The sequence below is a fragment of the Medicago sativa genome, chromosome 8, assembly GCF_051527215.1.
Source record: "Medicago sativa cultivar Bolivia chromosome 8, Bolivia_mono, whole genome shotgun sequence".
Lineage (NCBI taxonomy): Eukaryota > Viridiplantae > Streptophyta > Magnoliopsida > Fabales > Fabaceae > Medicago > Medicago sativa.
This window is the reverse complement of record NC_140756.1, coordinates 92,746,095-92,761,328: the sequence shown is the minus strand read 5'-3', so window position 1 is coordinate 92,761,328 and position 15,234 is coordinate 92,746,095. Positions and strand designations below refer to the sequence as shown.

The 15,234-nt window shown below is 31.1% G+C and overlaps 3 protein-coding genes, 1 non-coding gene and 1 pseudogene across 4 annotated transcripts; 1 reads left to right on the top strand and 4 right to left on the bottom strand.

Moving 5' to 3' along the window:
• Positions 1-1,073: 1,073 nt before the first annotated feature.
• On the bottom strand, positions 1,074-3,654 carry LOC146903399 (cullin-1-like). Its single transcript, XM_085737238.1, has 7 exons — positions 3,573-3,654; positions 3,077-3,182; positions 2,680-2,779; positions 2,330-2,515; positions 2,174-2,221; positions 1,838-1,919; positions 1,074-1,453 (listed from the first exon to the last, which is right to left on the bottom strand). Exons 1-7 carry the CDS (start codon positions 3,652-3,654, stop codon positions 1,074-1,076), a joined length of 984 nt encoding a protein of 327 aa, XP_085593364.1.
• A 785-nt stretch (positions 3,655-4,439) lies between these two features.
• LOC146903398 (uncharacterized) lies at positions 4,440-8,132 on the bottom strand. The gene is made up of 6 exons (XM_085735871.1): positions 7,721-8,132; positions 7,525-7,624; positions 6,711-6,896; positions 6,553-6,600; positions 5,999-6,118; positions 4,440-5,136 (listed from the first exon to the last, which is right to left on the bottom strand). Exons 1-6 carry the CDS (start codon positions 7,918-7,920, stop codon positions 4,672-4,674), a joined length of 1,119 nt encoding a protein of 372 aa, XP_085591997.1. The 5' UTR covers positions 7,921-8,132; the 3' UTR covers positions 4,440-4,671.
• A 3,009-nt stretch (positions 8,133-11,141) lies between these two features.
• On the bottom strand, positions 11,142-12,502 carry LOC146903397 (F-box/LRR-repeat protein 16-like; annotated as a pseudogene).
• A 1,854-nt stretch (positions 12,503-14,356) lies between these two features.
• On the top strand, positions 14,357-14,428 carry TRNAW-CCA (transfer RNA tryptophan (anticodon CCA)). Its single transcript has one exon. It is a non-coding gene; the product is annotated as a tRNA-Trp (tRNA).
• A 355-nt stretch (positions 14,429-14,783) lies between these two features.
• Positions 14,784-15,089, bottom strand: LOC146903395 (uncharacterized). The gene has a single exon (XM_085737237.1). The coding sequence runs from the start codon at positions 15,087-15,089 to the stop codon at positions 14,784-14,786; it is 306 nt and encodes a 101-aa protein (XP_085593363.1).
• Positions 15,090-15,234: the final 145 nt, after the last annotated feature.

Sequence of the window (15,234 nt, the reverse complement as noted above, 5' to 3'; positions counted from 1 at the left end):
AATGTGTAGCAAGTACTCCCTCCGGTCACTATTACAAGCAAATTTCTACTCTTTACATTCATTCAATAAATGATGTATGTGGTCTATATTATATACCACATACATCATTTATTGAATGAACCTAAAAAGTCAAAATTTGCTTATAATAGTCATAATAGTCCTTCAATGTATTCACGTCGGGTTCAATTCCCTATGATCCTCTCAGTTTTTTTTTTCAACAATTTTTCATATAAACACAACATTTGATTTCGAAGCAAACGGATCCGATCCTTCAAGTACAAAGAAATCAAAGATCTTAATATATACATGGGGTAATGGTCACTTTGGTCCCTGAATGTGTAGCAAGTAGTGTCCTTCAATGTATCAAAATTCTAAAATAGTCCATGATTGTCCACTTTGTTAGTCAAAATAGTCTCTAACGCTTAAATAATCCCTTAATACTCACAATAACTCTTTTTATATAGGGACTAAAATGACAATAAATAAGTACGTATAAGGACTAATATGATAATAAGTAAGTCTATTGAAGGACTAATATGACAATATTAACGAAATATTTTAATATCAAAGACTATTTTGACTAACAAAATACACAATCAAGGACTATTTTGAAATTTCGATACACTGAGGGACTATTGTGACTATTCGTTCCTCATTCAAGGACTAAAGTGACTATTTTCCATATATATATATATATATATATATATATATATATATATATATACACATACACACACACACACACATACATACTTGAAATCAACATGAACCCCAAATGAATAAACAAAAATAACACAAAGTGAAAAATAACACGAACATGCAGCAATATAACTCCATATAGATTCAGTTAATGTCATGATCCTCCTTAAGGCATTAGTTAATAACACAAAGTAAAACACTCAAACTACAAAACAAGAAAATGTTAACTATTATGCCTTATGCAGTCAGTTATAGGCATCCGTTGAACTTCGTTACAGTAATCAAGTTCATCCAAAACAGGATCATATAGGAAAACTACAAAGAAGTTTGCATTTGCTTAAAATTTGAACAATATATTGCAAAACATAAAGACTCTACTCGTTGTTCCCTTCCAATAACTTGGAGTTTAAGTCATCTGCAGCTCCAAAGATCTCGGAAATTTCCTCTAGTGTCTTGCCTTTTATCATGCCATCTACTTTAGTCCAAGTCAGCTTCATCAGACTATCAACTTTCATGTAGCATGCAGATGTTAAGAGATCAAGCAGAGTTTTAGGATCGACATCGAGAAATTGAGCAATCCAGTCCTTGAGTTCAAAACCCGTCATCAGTCCACTGTTATACTTGACCATTTTGCAGTATTCAAGGATCATTTCCAACATTTTATGAACAGAAACAGTATCAACAGAAATGGTCTCAGTAATGTCAGCAAATCTTTTTGACAGAAGTGTCACGCCATAGTCACTTTCAAGCACAACTCCATCAAAGCACATTAGGTTGATTTTCTTCGACAAAATATCAGGACTGCAATTCACTTTATCTTCCTGCAAATTCTACAAACATCTTAGTCTAGTGTTTTTAAAATTGGATTCAATTAAAAGAATTCCTGAAATAGTCCTGTTATGTATAACTCTTACATAAATTTATTTTGTCCCAATAGGATCCAAATTTTGAGCCAAAGTATCCAAATATTTCTTTTTAGAGATTAGACATTTGAGGATACACAAATTCCCTGTCACTATGTCTATACAACAATACTCTACGACAACATGTTTCAAAAGGAACTCATCCTACATAATACAATTTGAAATTTAGGAACTAAGTTTTACTGAAATCACCTTTGCATTGTCCATTTTCGGGCCTTTGTAAAACTTTATGTAAAAATCTAACGTGTTAATAACAAATGTTGGATCAATCTGGTCTCCAGCAAGTTTCTGATCAACCTGAATACCAACAAATGAAGACAAAACAGCTATCTATTACAATTGAAGACAAAAGTCAAATGAAAATAACAAAGCTTAAAACAAAATGACGGAGTACTTGGATTGAATATAGCATCATTGTGAAGATAATTGAATTACCGCCATTCAACTACACAATTTTTATACAAAATAAAAGCAACATAATTCAGACATAGTGAAACCGTTTTTTCCAATGCAAGTGTAACAAACACATAGAAATGGAGTATAGAGAATACCATAGCAAATATAGCTTCCATTATTTCTTTATTTATCTCTTCATATACCTGAGACAATTAAAATGAAGTAAAACAAGAGTTAGGAAATGGGAAAAGCAAATCAAACAATATCAGAAAATCATCGCTGCAACTTTTCTAAATAATCTCATCACTAACCAGGTGGTTAAAGGATGAGAAGCTGGTTTCCTCAAGAGAAGGAAAGATATATTTTTGAATTATATTTGTGTCTAAATAGCTAAAAACTTTTGAGAGGCGCCTGATCATAACCATGTAATTTGACCATCTTAGGAGCAGTTCTCTCAACAGAAGATCATTTTTCTTTTGTTGCAAAGATGGCAGGACCTATTAATAAGAAAATTGTATCAATTTTAATCATGCTAATGTGAGAAAGCAAAATTCGCACTTTAAGACCATGTAAAATAACAGTATGTGATAAATAATTTCAAGTTTAATTATACTATGATTCAGAAATATGATATGTAGCCAAATTACAGTGTTTCTCTCACTTTTGATTTGATGCACTCTTCACATGTCTCCTTGTGCTTCTCATATAGTTCTAGGGTATGGTTATGTGGAGACTTTTGGGTGCACATATTGAAGACCATCCTGCATCACAATTTAAGTGGAAAAATAATACAGATTATAGTTTTATTAATTTGTAAAGGAAAAATGAATTCACACGAACCAAGCAAAATACAATCTTAATGTTAGAAAAGCATAATTCTTGGAAATCATCATACATATTACACCAAATAAAACTGAAATCATGAAAAGCATAAGTCTTTAACACAGTTTCTCACCAGAAAAACAAAAAGAACAAGAAAAAGAAAAGCTACACTCCCATCTCAATGACCAAAAAGAAAATAAAAAATATCATTGTTACTCTCAGAGATTGATACGTACGTATATAGCATCACATTTTCCTCAACGGTGAAGTTAGGTTCGGGCAAGCCTTCTGCAATCTTCTGGACCTTCGTGATTCCCTTCTGCAACGTCTTCCATCCTTCTCCTGTTACTCATTGATGTGTTGACAAGTTTCCAGTTGAACAAGAGCGTAATCAGAGAGAGGAGAGAACTCTAACTAGGAATGACTTGTATTAGAGGATGAAATGAAACTTAACTCAACTAACTGGCTTACTAGCTTATAGAAGTTAGTTGTAACGGTTAGAAGGGGTTCATTAGTTAGTTAGTCACAAAGGGTAATTTGCTGAACAAGTTACTCAGTTCTCTTAAATTAGTAAAAATCAGTAATGAATCTTCTCTTAAATTCTCTCAATTTTTTAAATCATAATAGTTTGTAAAGGTAGAAGAGAAACTTATATTTGATTGATCCTGTGAATGAACTAATAAATCAAACTGATATTTTATTTGATTCTATCACCTAATTGTAATTTTGTACTTTCTTTTTCAGCTCCAGTTCTGGCCCTATGGGAAAGGCCACCATTAGGACAAATTAGTCCATATGAAAATGTCAGGGGCATATTAATCCTTCAGTTAATTGTTTTTCATTGTAATAGAGAGACTAGTTTGTCCAGCATATAAAAATGTCACCATTAGGACAAATTTGGGTATCATAACAGTTAACATTTAGCAAATGTGTTAAGTTTGCCCATGAGAAAATTGTGAGAGACCAAATTGTCATATAACTGAATTTAATTAAAATTTTAATATTGAATTAAATCAAATTTGATCTAATTTTAGATTAAATCTTATCTAATCCTGTAACAAAAAAAATCTTATGTAATCCTTAAATTAATTTTAATAAATCAAATCTAAACTGATTTTCTTCCAATAGCTATTACTCCCTCCATTTTTTATCTTTTGATGTTTTAGCTCTTGACACAAGTCTTAAGGAGTAGTTAAAGTATAGAAATATTTATATGTTTTGAATATTTATATTGTAATTTTAAGGACCAAAGCGACTAATATCACAGATGATTCAATAATCATATGGTTGTAAGAGGACTAACAAAAAGTTTTGGTACTTGACTGGGTGAAAGCACCAATTTCACAGGAGAGAGTTTATTCTCACTTAAGTTGACACAGGTAAATGAAGTTGTAGAAAGATAACATGAGGATAAAACTTGTAAAAAGATAACATGTAAATAAAACTTCTCTAGACTTTTCTCTAATGATCTAAATGGAGAATTTGAAAGTTGAATGTTCTATCTTTGCATCCATCTAAAGAAGTTGCAGATCAAGGTTGTCCGTGCATTTTTCCAAACTTAGAGAAGTATTAAACTTTCAAGTCCACACAAAGTAAGAATTTGACAAAACTTAACACATTGCTAAATGTTAACTGTTATGCCTTATGCATTCAATTGTGCGCATCAGTCAATCGTGAGCATCAGTTGAACTTCGCTAGGGTAATTAAGTTCATCCGAAATAGGATCATATAGGAAAAGTAAAAAGAAGTTTGCATTTGTCTAGAAGGAAAAGTAAAAAAGAAGTTTGCATTTGCCTAGAATATTAACAATATGTTGCAAAATCTAAAGACTCTATTCATTGTTCTCTTCCAATAACTTGGAGTTTGAATCATCTACAGCTCCAAAGATCTCAGCAATTTCCTCTCGTGTCTTGCCTTTTATCAAGCTATCTACTTCATTCCAAGTTAGATCCACCAGACTATCAACTCTCAAGTAGCATGCAGATTTTAAAAGATCAAGCAGAGTTTTAGGGTCAACATTGACAAATTGAGCATCCCAGTCCTTGAGCTCAAAATCCTTCAGTCCATTGTTGTGCTTGTGCATCTTGCAGTATTCAATGACCATGGTCATCATTTTGCTTCTCACTTCATGAACAGAAATGTTACCAACATCACCAACAGGAATGGTCTTGATAATGTCCTCAAATCTTTTTGACACAAGTGCCGTACCATAGTCAACTTCAAACACAGCCTCATCAGAGCTTATCAAGTTGATTTTCTTTGACAAAACATCCAGACTGCAATCCATTTTCACTTCCTGCAATTACTACTAACATCTCAGTCTGGTTTTTCAAAATAGGATGCATTGCTTAATAATTGGGATACACAAAACAACATAATTCCAGAAATAGTCATATAAAAATCTTCTACACATACATTGTCCCCCAAAAAAAAATCATCCAAATGATCCTAATAAATATTTTGTGGGTTGAAGCAGGGAAGAAAAATGACATTTCCTTTTTGAAAAATATGTAATATTATTAAATATTTTCAGTATAACAAGATCAGTACAAGAGGCTATAAAACCTCCTTTTGAAAATATGACAGCTGATTTCAATAATCCTATGATTATAATAGGACTAACAAAGACGATTAGGTATGTCAATGGGTGAAAGTACCAATTTCACTGTTAACTTTGGAGAGCACTATTCTCACGGGAGTTAATAAAGGTGAAATTAAGGTGTAAAAAGATAATTTTAGAATAAAACTTCTCTCAACTTTTCTCATACTGATGATCTATTTGGAGGATTTGAAAGTTGATGATTCTTTGCATCCAACTAAAATAAATTGAAGAACTAAACTATATTAATAGTTGTTTCTTTCCTTCTCAAGAATTTAAAACTTCAAAACCTCATTTGGTTTTAGGAAATACTTCTGTTTTTCAATCTTATTTATAATTTTAAATTTTAATTACAAAAAAAATGAGGTACATGTGAAACAACATTATATTAGTGTTACTATAATGGTTAAGAAAGAGCACAAAAATTTCAGAATTTGACCTAAATGTAATTATCCTAAAGACACACAAGGTCTACCAAAACATGTTTCAAAAGGAACTGATGCTACATAATGCAATTTTAAGATTATATCCAATAAGAACTAAATTTTACTGAGATCACCTTTGTTCTGTTTTTTCTCGTGCACTCTTTTCTTATGTACTCGTCAAACTTTAAGGAGAAATCCATGGTGTTAATAACAAATGTTTGATCAACCTTCTCTCCAGCAAGTTTCCGATCAATCTGGATACCAAAAAATTAAGACAAAAGAGCTATTACAGGCGAAAATAAGATGAAATAACAAAGATTAAAACGAAGGACTAATTTGTATTGAATACAACAGCATTATGAAGACAATTAAAATACCACCATTCAACTACACAATTCTTATACAAATAAAAAAGAAAGGAAGAAAAACTAAATAAGTAAGTCAAGATACACAAGGCATCATTAAAGAAATTAAAAAGACATAGTGAAACCATTTTTTTCCAAGGCAAGAGTAACACCTACATAATATTGGACCTGGTGCCTTTTAGTCTATGTTGTTTTTAAACTAAATTTAGGTTGGTATCTGTTTCTCATATGATCATATATTGATTCAAAAAAAATTAGGAAATATAGTACTTGTTTATAAATTTAGAAGTATCAAACATACAGAAAGGGGAATTAGAGAATACCATAGAAGATATAGCATCCATTATTTCTTGATTCATCCCTTCATATACCTGCCACAGTTAAAATGAAGTAAACCCAGAGTTAAAAATGAGGGTTAAGCAAAACAAATAATATTAGAAAATCATTGCTGCAACTTTTCTAAGGTAATCTCATCACTAACCAGATGGTAAAAGGATAAGAAGCTGGTTTCTTCAAGAGAAGGAAGGCCAAATTTTGGCTCAATGTATCTGTCGAGAGGACTAAAAAAACTTGAAAGGCGTTTGGTCATAATTTTGTAATTTGACCATCTTTCGAGCAGTTCTCTCAACAAAGGTTCACCTTCCTTTACTTGCAGAGATGGCAGAACCTATGAATAAGAAAACCATAAAATGAATCATGTCAATATAATACATATAATATTGTTACATGTGAGTAAGAAAACAACTAAGGTTTAATATATTGGGCAAGCAGTAGCTTTGAATTTTCTTTACTTGTACGCAATTCATAAACAGATCTAGATACCTACTTTAAGACCATATAAATCAAGCACTTAATTGTGGATCATGGGTCAAATCACAAAGAAGCCAATCTCATGCTTATGAAATTGAGAATGTTCTAAATTTGATGTTTAGGTTGTCTTGTTTTGTTTGATTAAGACAAATTTTTAAAGATGCTTAGACATAAATCTGGTTACAAGATTGTGGAGCCTTCTCATAAGGTAATTTATTAACTTGTTTCTTCCTATTAAGCCTATGAAACACAGACACAACACCAAACATGAAAAGACGCTAACACCGATAGTAATTTGAGAAAATAAATTATCTGAATGTAATCACATGAGTCAAAGGCATTAGAAAGGTAGCATCGAAGCTACTTAACAAAATAATCGCTAACATATGCATATAATCAAGTTTATAAATTAAACACTTAAAAAGTAGGATTGATCAACGAATATTATATGATTAGCTAGCGGAATAAAAGAGAGTGTTACTGACTTTTGATGTGATATAGTGTTCACATGTTTCCTTATACTTGTTATATAGTTGTCGATCATAGGAAGGAATAGCATTTGGGGAGCACAAATTGTAGACGGTCCTGCATTACAATAGAATCGAAATTGAACATATATAATAATATAGAATTTCAATGACCTAAAACGGTAAAAAAGAAAATCATGTGTAGGTAACGTACGTGTAAAGTTTGATGTGTTCGTCAGGAGTGAAGTTAGGCTCCAATCCATCAAGAATGTTGTAGAGCTTTGTGATACCATTCTGCAAAGTCTCCGATCCTTCTTCAAAGGTGATCACATTCCTCCTCGGCCTTGTTGATGGTGTCCTCGTGTTGTTGTTGAAAAGGTTGAAATTGAAGTTGAGTGAGAATCCGAAAGGCATCGTCACAGTGAGAGAGAGAGAGAGAGAGAGAAAGAAAACCCTAACTAGAAACGGTTAAACGAGAACGAAGTAAGCAAGAATGAATGAGTACTTTTTTTGGTGGTATGAATGAATGAGTGCTTTGGTTGTTATATAGGTTTATTGATTAAACCTGTAATCCTAAGAATCAGAACGGAACATGGGTTTTGTTATCGATCTGTTTCTTTCTTTTTGAGTTTACTCCTTTTCTTACTCTGGTCTCTTTAAACAATCCTTTTTTTTTTTTTATTTATAAAATTTTGATTTTAATTTGCACACACATCCAATCAAAACATTTAGAATCGCCACGTCAATGAATATTTTTAATTTATGTGGCAGTTTGAAATGTTTTGATTGGTTTTGTGTGCAAAATTGTTTTGAATCGTCAACCCACCACCATTGAACCCTAGAAAAAAAAAGTCTAAAAACACCTTCTCAGAAAATAGATTTTTTCTAGAGGAGAGAGAAAATATGGATAAAAAATTGAACTAATTTTGTAACAAAACCAATCGCTTTTATATAGTTGTATCCAAACAAACTAAATTATTAAAAAAAAAAAGTGATTTTTATTAGGGTAAACAAACGCAAAATAGATTCTGATTTTTCATAAAATTTCTATATAATAATCACTAAATTATTTTATGGTAAAATCATTTTTATTTTAATCCGTAACAAACGGACCCTTATTTGTTTTAAAAAAAATGATTTGTGTTACGTAAATAAACGCAAAATAAATTCTAATTTTTTATTTTGTAACAAACTCTTTTATATAGTTGTTTTCAAACAAACTAAATTATTATTTTTTTTAAAAAGTGATTTTTGTTACGTAAACAACCACAAAATAAATTCTGATTTTTTATAAAATCTCTAAAAAATAATCTATAAATTATTAAATATCAAAAATATTTTTTTTAATTTGTAACAAACGGTTTCAATATTCTCATAAACTAAGTTACCTTCACGATGATTCAATCAATCGAACTTAAAACTTTGGTGTTAATATTCCAAAACGACACATAAAAAAGAATGGAGAGAGTAATAAATATAATTATTATCTTTTTCAATATAAGGGATAAGAGATTGAACTAATTTTCTAACAAAATCTTTTATATAGTTGTATCAAAGCAAACTAATTTATTTTTTAAAAAAATGATTTTTGTTACATAAACAAACTCAAAATAAATTTTAATTTTTTTATAAAATCACTAAAAAATAATATCTAAATTATTCAATATCAAAATTACTTTTATTTTAATTTGTAACAAACGGGTTCAATATTCTTTTTTTTTTTTGTTGAAGGAAGTTCAATATTCTTATAAACGAGTTACGCACACGAAGATTCAATCAATTGAAATTTATGGCATGATTTAGTCCCCGTTTGTTTAAGATTTTTTTTTTTCAAAAATGTTTGTTTAGAATTTTTAGCAAATTCATTTTATCAATAAAATCTATTTTGATCCTAAAATGAAAAGCTATTAGGATTAGCTTTTCTCAAAATCTATTTTTTTCAACAACAAGGAGGTAACACATGTACAAGTTAAAACTCTTTTTTTTTTTTAAAAAAAAAAAGATTTTTATGGGTAGTAGGTAAAGATGGGAATAGACCTGGCCGGCCTACAGGGGCCTACGGCCTAACCTACGACAGGCCAGACCAGACTTTTTTTCTTAAATAGAGAAGGCCTAAGCTTTTTTAAAAGCCGGTTTAGCTTAATAGGTCAGGCCACAGGCCATTCAAAAAGCCTCTTAGGCCTATTAGGTCGGCCTATTTAAGTAAATATGAATAATATTATTTATTATTATATTATATTTTGTACTTTGAAATAAAATAAAAACGTGTTAACTTTTTCAATAATTTAAGCTTATTAGTATAAATTAATTTTTTGCATATTTAAAGTATTGTTATAAACTAGAAATGAAATATGATACAATATATAGTCAAATTCCCTAAAAACTCATGTTGATTATCAAAACCTAAAAACTCATGTTGATTATCAAAAGAAAGTTTAATCTAATTGATATATTAGTTTGCTAGTCTATTTACACTTAGATCACATTGCTGATTTAAATATGTTCATATGAAATAGGTTTTTAAACATGCTAGCAGGTCGTATCAGGCTTTCAGAAGGCCAGACTTAGGCCTAAAAAGTAAGCCTATGACAGACCGCAGGTCAGGCTTAGGCCTTCAAAAAAATTGGCAGGTCAGGCTCAGGCCTTACAAAGCCTAGCTCGGCCTAGCCTATTCGCATCCCTAGTAGTAGGCAAACAAAAATGACTTCAGATTTTTTTTTTGAAATCTCTAAAAAAAAATCTCTAGATTCTTTTAGCATAAAATCTATTTTTTTTAAGGTGAAACAAGCACACTCTTAACCTCGAAAAAGAAAGGAGATAACAAAGTTATAAATTTTAAATGACAATATGTTGCAACTTTGATGGACTAATTTTCTAAGTGAAGCTAAATACACGCTGCCACAAGAATAACGCTCAATCTCTCAGCTAACCCTCCAGTCCTATTTATAAGAGAAAGTTAAGTCAACAAAAGTTAATGTATTTGGACTGAATTTTTAACTAGATACATTAACTTTTGTTGACCCAAATTTCTCTTATAAATAGGACTGTAGGGAGTAACAGCTTAGAAAAGTGTGTTACAGCAAAGTATGCAAAACTCATGCTGTCACTAAGAACTTCAATAAGTAGGAGTGTATAGAACACAAGAATTTAATATACTTCAAGGCAAAGCTATGGAAAGCAATACAATATAAGACTACATATCATTATTGTCAAAATCCCGACTTAAATCATAAAATCTAGAATTTTGCGACTTTCTTTACCTTCAACGACTCAAATCCATAGTAGAATCCCAAAATAAGCAAAATCCATCGATTTTGATTGCGATTTTACGATTTCGTACAAAATCGCGTGATTTTAAAGGGTTTTGAAGAATTTTGTCCATTTTTTTTAGTTATTTATATATAATTATTTTGTGGACTTTAAACTGAGTCATTTATATATACAATTTATCCATCAATTTTGATTACGATTATACGAGTCCCGATTTTGTTGTTCCCAACTACTCGCAATACACAAAAACTTAAGCATTTATCATGCACAACCTGAAAAGCATATACAATTTTTTTTTAAAATAAAATAAAAAAGGAATTTTTAAGAGAAGTAAATTCAAAAACAAACGACATCTAATTAACACTTCAGAGTTCAAACTTGAGTAGAATGCTAGCAAACAAGGGTGACAAAAGTTCCCTCTCTTTGAAGCTGAAATCATAACGACCTGGAGCAATTATCTTTCTTAATGATGGGCTTGAATGTATCGAGGCTACAACAATAGGATGCATTGGAGAGCAGTGTCTCAAGTTGATCTCACTAAGTTGTCTGCAATTTTCTACCACATGCTTCACTCCCTTCTTTGTGACATCATGGGCCCGTTTGTTTCAGATTTTTTCCAAAAAAAATCTATTTTTTCCCTTAAAAAAATCACTTTTTTCATTTTTATGTGTTTGTTTAGGATTTTTAGAAAAATCATTTTATAAAAAAAAATCTATTTTGACCCTAAAATGAAAAGCTATTAGGATTAGCTTTTCTCAAAATCTATTTTTTTTCAACAACAAGGAGATAACACATGTGCATGTTAGAACTCATTTTTTTTTTTAAAAAAATGGATTTTTATGGATAATAGGCAAACACAAATAACTTCAAAAAAAAAAATTAAAATCTCTAGATACTTTTGACACAAAATCTATTTTTTTTAAAGCTGAAACAAACGCACCCCATAACAACCTTTCACTGAAAGTTGCACAAGTCCACGACAACTCTTTGAGATCACAAAAAATGCTTCATCATCAACTGTTGTATATGACAAGTTCAAAACCTCCAAGTTATAAACTTTAAAGTTTAATCCAAGTAACTTCACTTTTGAACAGAAGGTTAAGTCCAAATGTCTAATCTTACAACATTTTCTTAAAACATGACAAATACCTACTTCAGATATGTTACGGCAATGACTCAAATCAAGCACTTGCAAATTGGGAAAACAATCGGCGATGAGGAACATGTCACTGTTATGAAGAGAAACAATTTTGGAACATACGAGAGAGGTTAAAGTCGTAATCATTTGGGAGAAGGCTCAAAGGCCATTTGCGGGAAAGGTGTACTTGTTGGAGAGATTGAGTGATGTGAGTTTCAATAGAAAGTGAGAGATTTCGCGTAGAAGCTTGTTGAGGTCACCGTAATAGTAGTAGCATGTGAAGTTGATAGAGCTGAGATTGGTGAATCTATGGAAGAGGCGAGGGAGGAAAGGGCGTGTTTGTTTACGGATAGTGAGAGAGAAGGGGAGTCGATTAGTGATGGAGAGAAATTGTCTAGAGACGAGGGAGAGAGACTTGAAGTCGTGGCGGTTGTTGATGATGAATTTGAAGATAGATTCCCAACATTCATCTGGTAAATAAAATTTTGTTGCAGCAGCATGCAGTGTTTTACTTCTTGTTATTATGGAAGAAAGTGATTGTTGTTGTTGTTGTTGTGAAGATTTGAGAGAATTTCTCTTCCTTTTCATGTTGGTTATTGACTTCCGGTGATTTGTAAAGGCAGATTCTAGTCCGCGTTAGGTTATGTAGAGTGTGTTATATAAAAGTGAGGAAATCAAGTAACAAAATAGTTCATTCCATTTTTTTTGGTTACGTAAGTAACAAGATATCAGCTTGTTATAGTGGAAGTTAGATTTTGGGTCCATCCAATTCAAGATCAATTTTTGCTAAAAAAAAATTCATTTTCTTTAAAGAAAAATCAGTCATCGTGAGCTTAGCTCAGTGAGTATGAACAATGCATAATATATGCAAGGTTCGGGGTTCAAACCCCGGATCACCACATAAATGCAAGGTTCGGGGTTCAAACCCCGGACCACCACATAAATAAAACAAAAATCAAGATACATTTTCTTTAAAAAAAAATGAAGATAGATTAGTTTTTTTTTTTTTTTTTCATTCTATGGCCTAAAGCCCAAGATAAAGTTAGTTTCATATTTTAGATTTCATTATTTGAGTATTTTTTTTTTTTTAATTTTAATCATATATTTACTATCAATATTACTTACACATGAATAGGAGGCAAGCGGGCAACAAGCTGCGTTCATTATTTGAGTATGTTTTTGTTTTTATTTTATGATGATAGCACATAAGGTCGCATTAAGGAAGTGTGTTCAAATTCAAACCGATCCAAAATAAAACTACAACTACAAATCGATCCACAAAAATTGAATATTTTCGGATTCGTTTCGATGTTATTTTGTAACCGTTAGGATCAGATCGGATTTCGGATCACTTTTTCAAAATCGAACCGAACCAAACCGAACCGCAATAGTAAATTTTATTGCTTATTTATTGTTTTATTGGTATTATATATTGCATTAATATATCTATTGTTCTTTTTTAATTTTATATATTGCATTAAGTTAATATATATTATCACTAATTCATATGGTTCGAATATAATCAATTATTTTCATTCTATAATGTTAATTTTATGATATATTTGTGTTATATTTTGCATCAAACATATTATTTTACCGTGTACATGTAATACTAATATTAATAAAAAATATTACTTGTTTCATTTTGGATGTCCAAAAACCGATCCAAATCAAATCGCATATATTTGGATCAGATCGGATCAGTTTCTTTTATAATAATCATCCAAACCAAACTGAACAACATGCCATTTTTATTTTGGATCTGATGACATTTTACTTAGAAACCAATCCAAATCGCACCGCAAACACCCTTGGTATTAAGAAAGGGTTAGCGAAATATGACCATACTTTTAATTATGAGTATTTGTATTTAATTAGGATTAAAAAAAATTAAGATGAAAAAGGTTTAGGGCATTCAATCAAGACTCTTTATAACATAAAATAATCTTCTGATATTCAATCAAAACTCATTGTAATTTACACAAGAAAAAGCGTCATGTTGTATTCAAAACCATTATAGTTACGAGAGATTGTTTAAAAAATTGAATTTTTAATGAACTTTAAGAGATTTTTAGTAAATTTTTAGCATGAATAAGTCTTTCGTAAAAACATGAGACTTTCATGGAATGTTTATTTCTTTTAAAATTTTAACCCCTCTCTCCCTTTATCCCTCCCTCCCCTTCTCTCTCCCTCTCTACTCCCTCTCTCCCTCCCTCATAAATAAAACAAATAAAAAGATGTGTATGAAAAATATTGTGAAAGAAAGTGTGTTTTTTTGTTTGAAGGAAAGAAAGAAAGCGTGTTGTCTCTTCGATAATTCATTAATTAAAAAATAAGTAAAGAGAGAAGTGTGTCCGGACAGCAATAATGAATGTAGGCGGAATACACATAGCATATGTTAAATGGCTCTTATATAGATGTATGAACAAATTGATCACAACAGGATCCGTGGCGCAATGGTAGCGCGTCTGACTCCAGATCAGAAGGTTGCGTGTTCGATTCACGTCGGGTTCAATTCCCTTTGATCCTTCAATTTCAATTTTTTTTTCACTTCGATATCAATATTTCTATTCCAGATTTTGATTTGAAGCAAACGGACATGAAATATTAATAAACAAACCTTTGATCCTTCAATTTCAATTTTTTTTTCACTTCGATATCAATATTTCTATTCCAGATTTTGATTTGAAGCAAACGGACATGAAATATTAATAAACAAACAAATGCTTGATCCTTTTGTTTGATCATAGAATTACAAAGAAATCAAAGATCTTACTATATATACGCATTGAGAACTTTAAATCAACATGAACCCCAATTGAATAAACAAAAATAACATGAACAAGCAGCAACATAACTCCACATAGAGTCAATTAATGTCATGATCCTTAAGGATCCTGTAGCTGTAACCAGGTACTCTATTGAAATGATTGTTTTCTGTAACAGAACATGTTTTTGGTAGAAGTTCATTTGGACCTCTTTGCTTCTTCCTCTTTAACAACATCCAAAAACTAGACTTGGGTTTGCTAGAAACCATGTTCACAAAGTTTGGCTGAGGCTTTTGTGAATTTCCTAATTTGTCTAACTCAATTTTGGTGAAGTATTCAATTTCCTTTCTGACTAGAGATCCTATTGTTCCTCTTGTGCCTATAGCAACTGGAGCAGAAGCACCCATTCTTGTTCTATTTTGGAATTTTTGTTTTGAAAGCTGGCAGTGGCAGTGGCAGTTGCACTGATTTTATAGCTCCTTTTGAACTGGATCCTCGAAGGAGACTTGTAAATAAAGATAGTTGAGGTCATTATCCTAAATTTGGAGCATC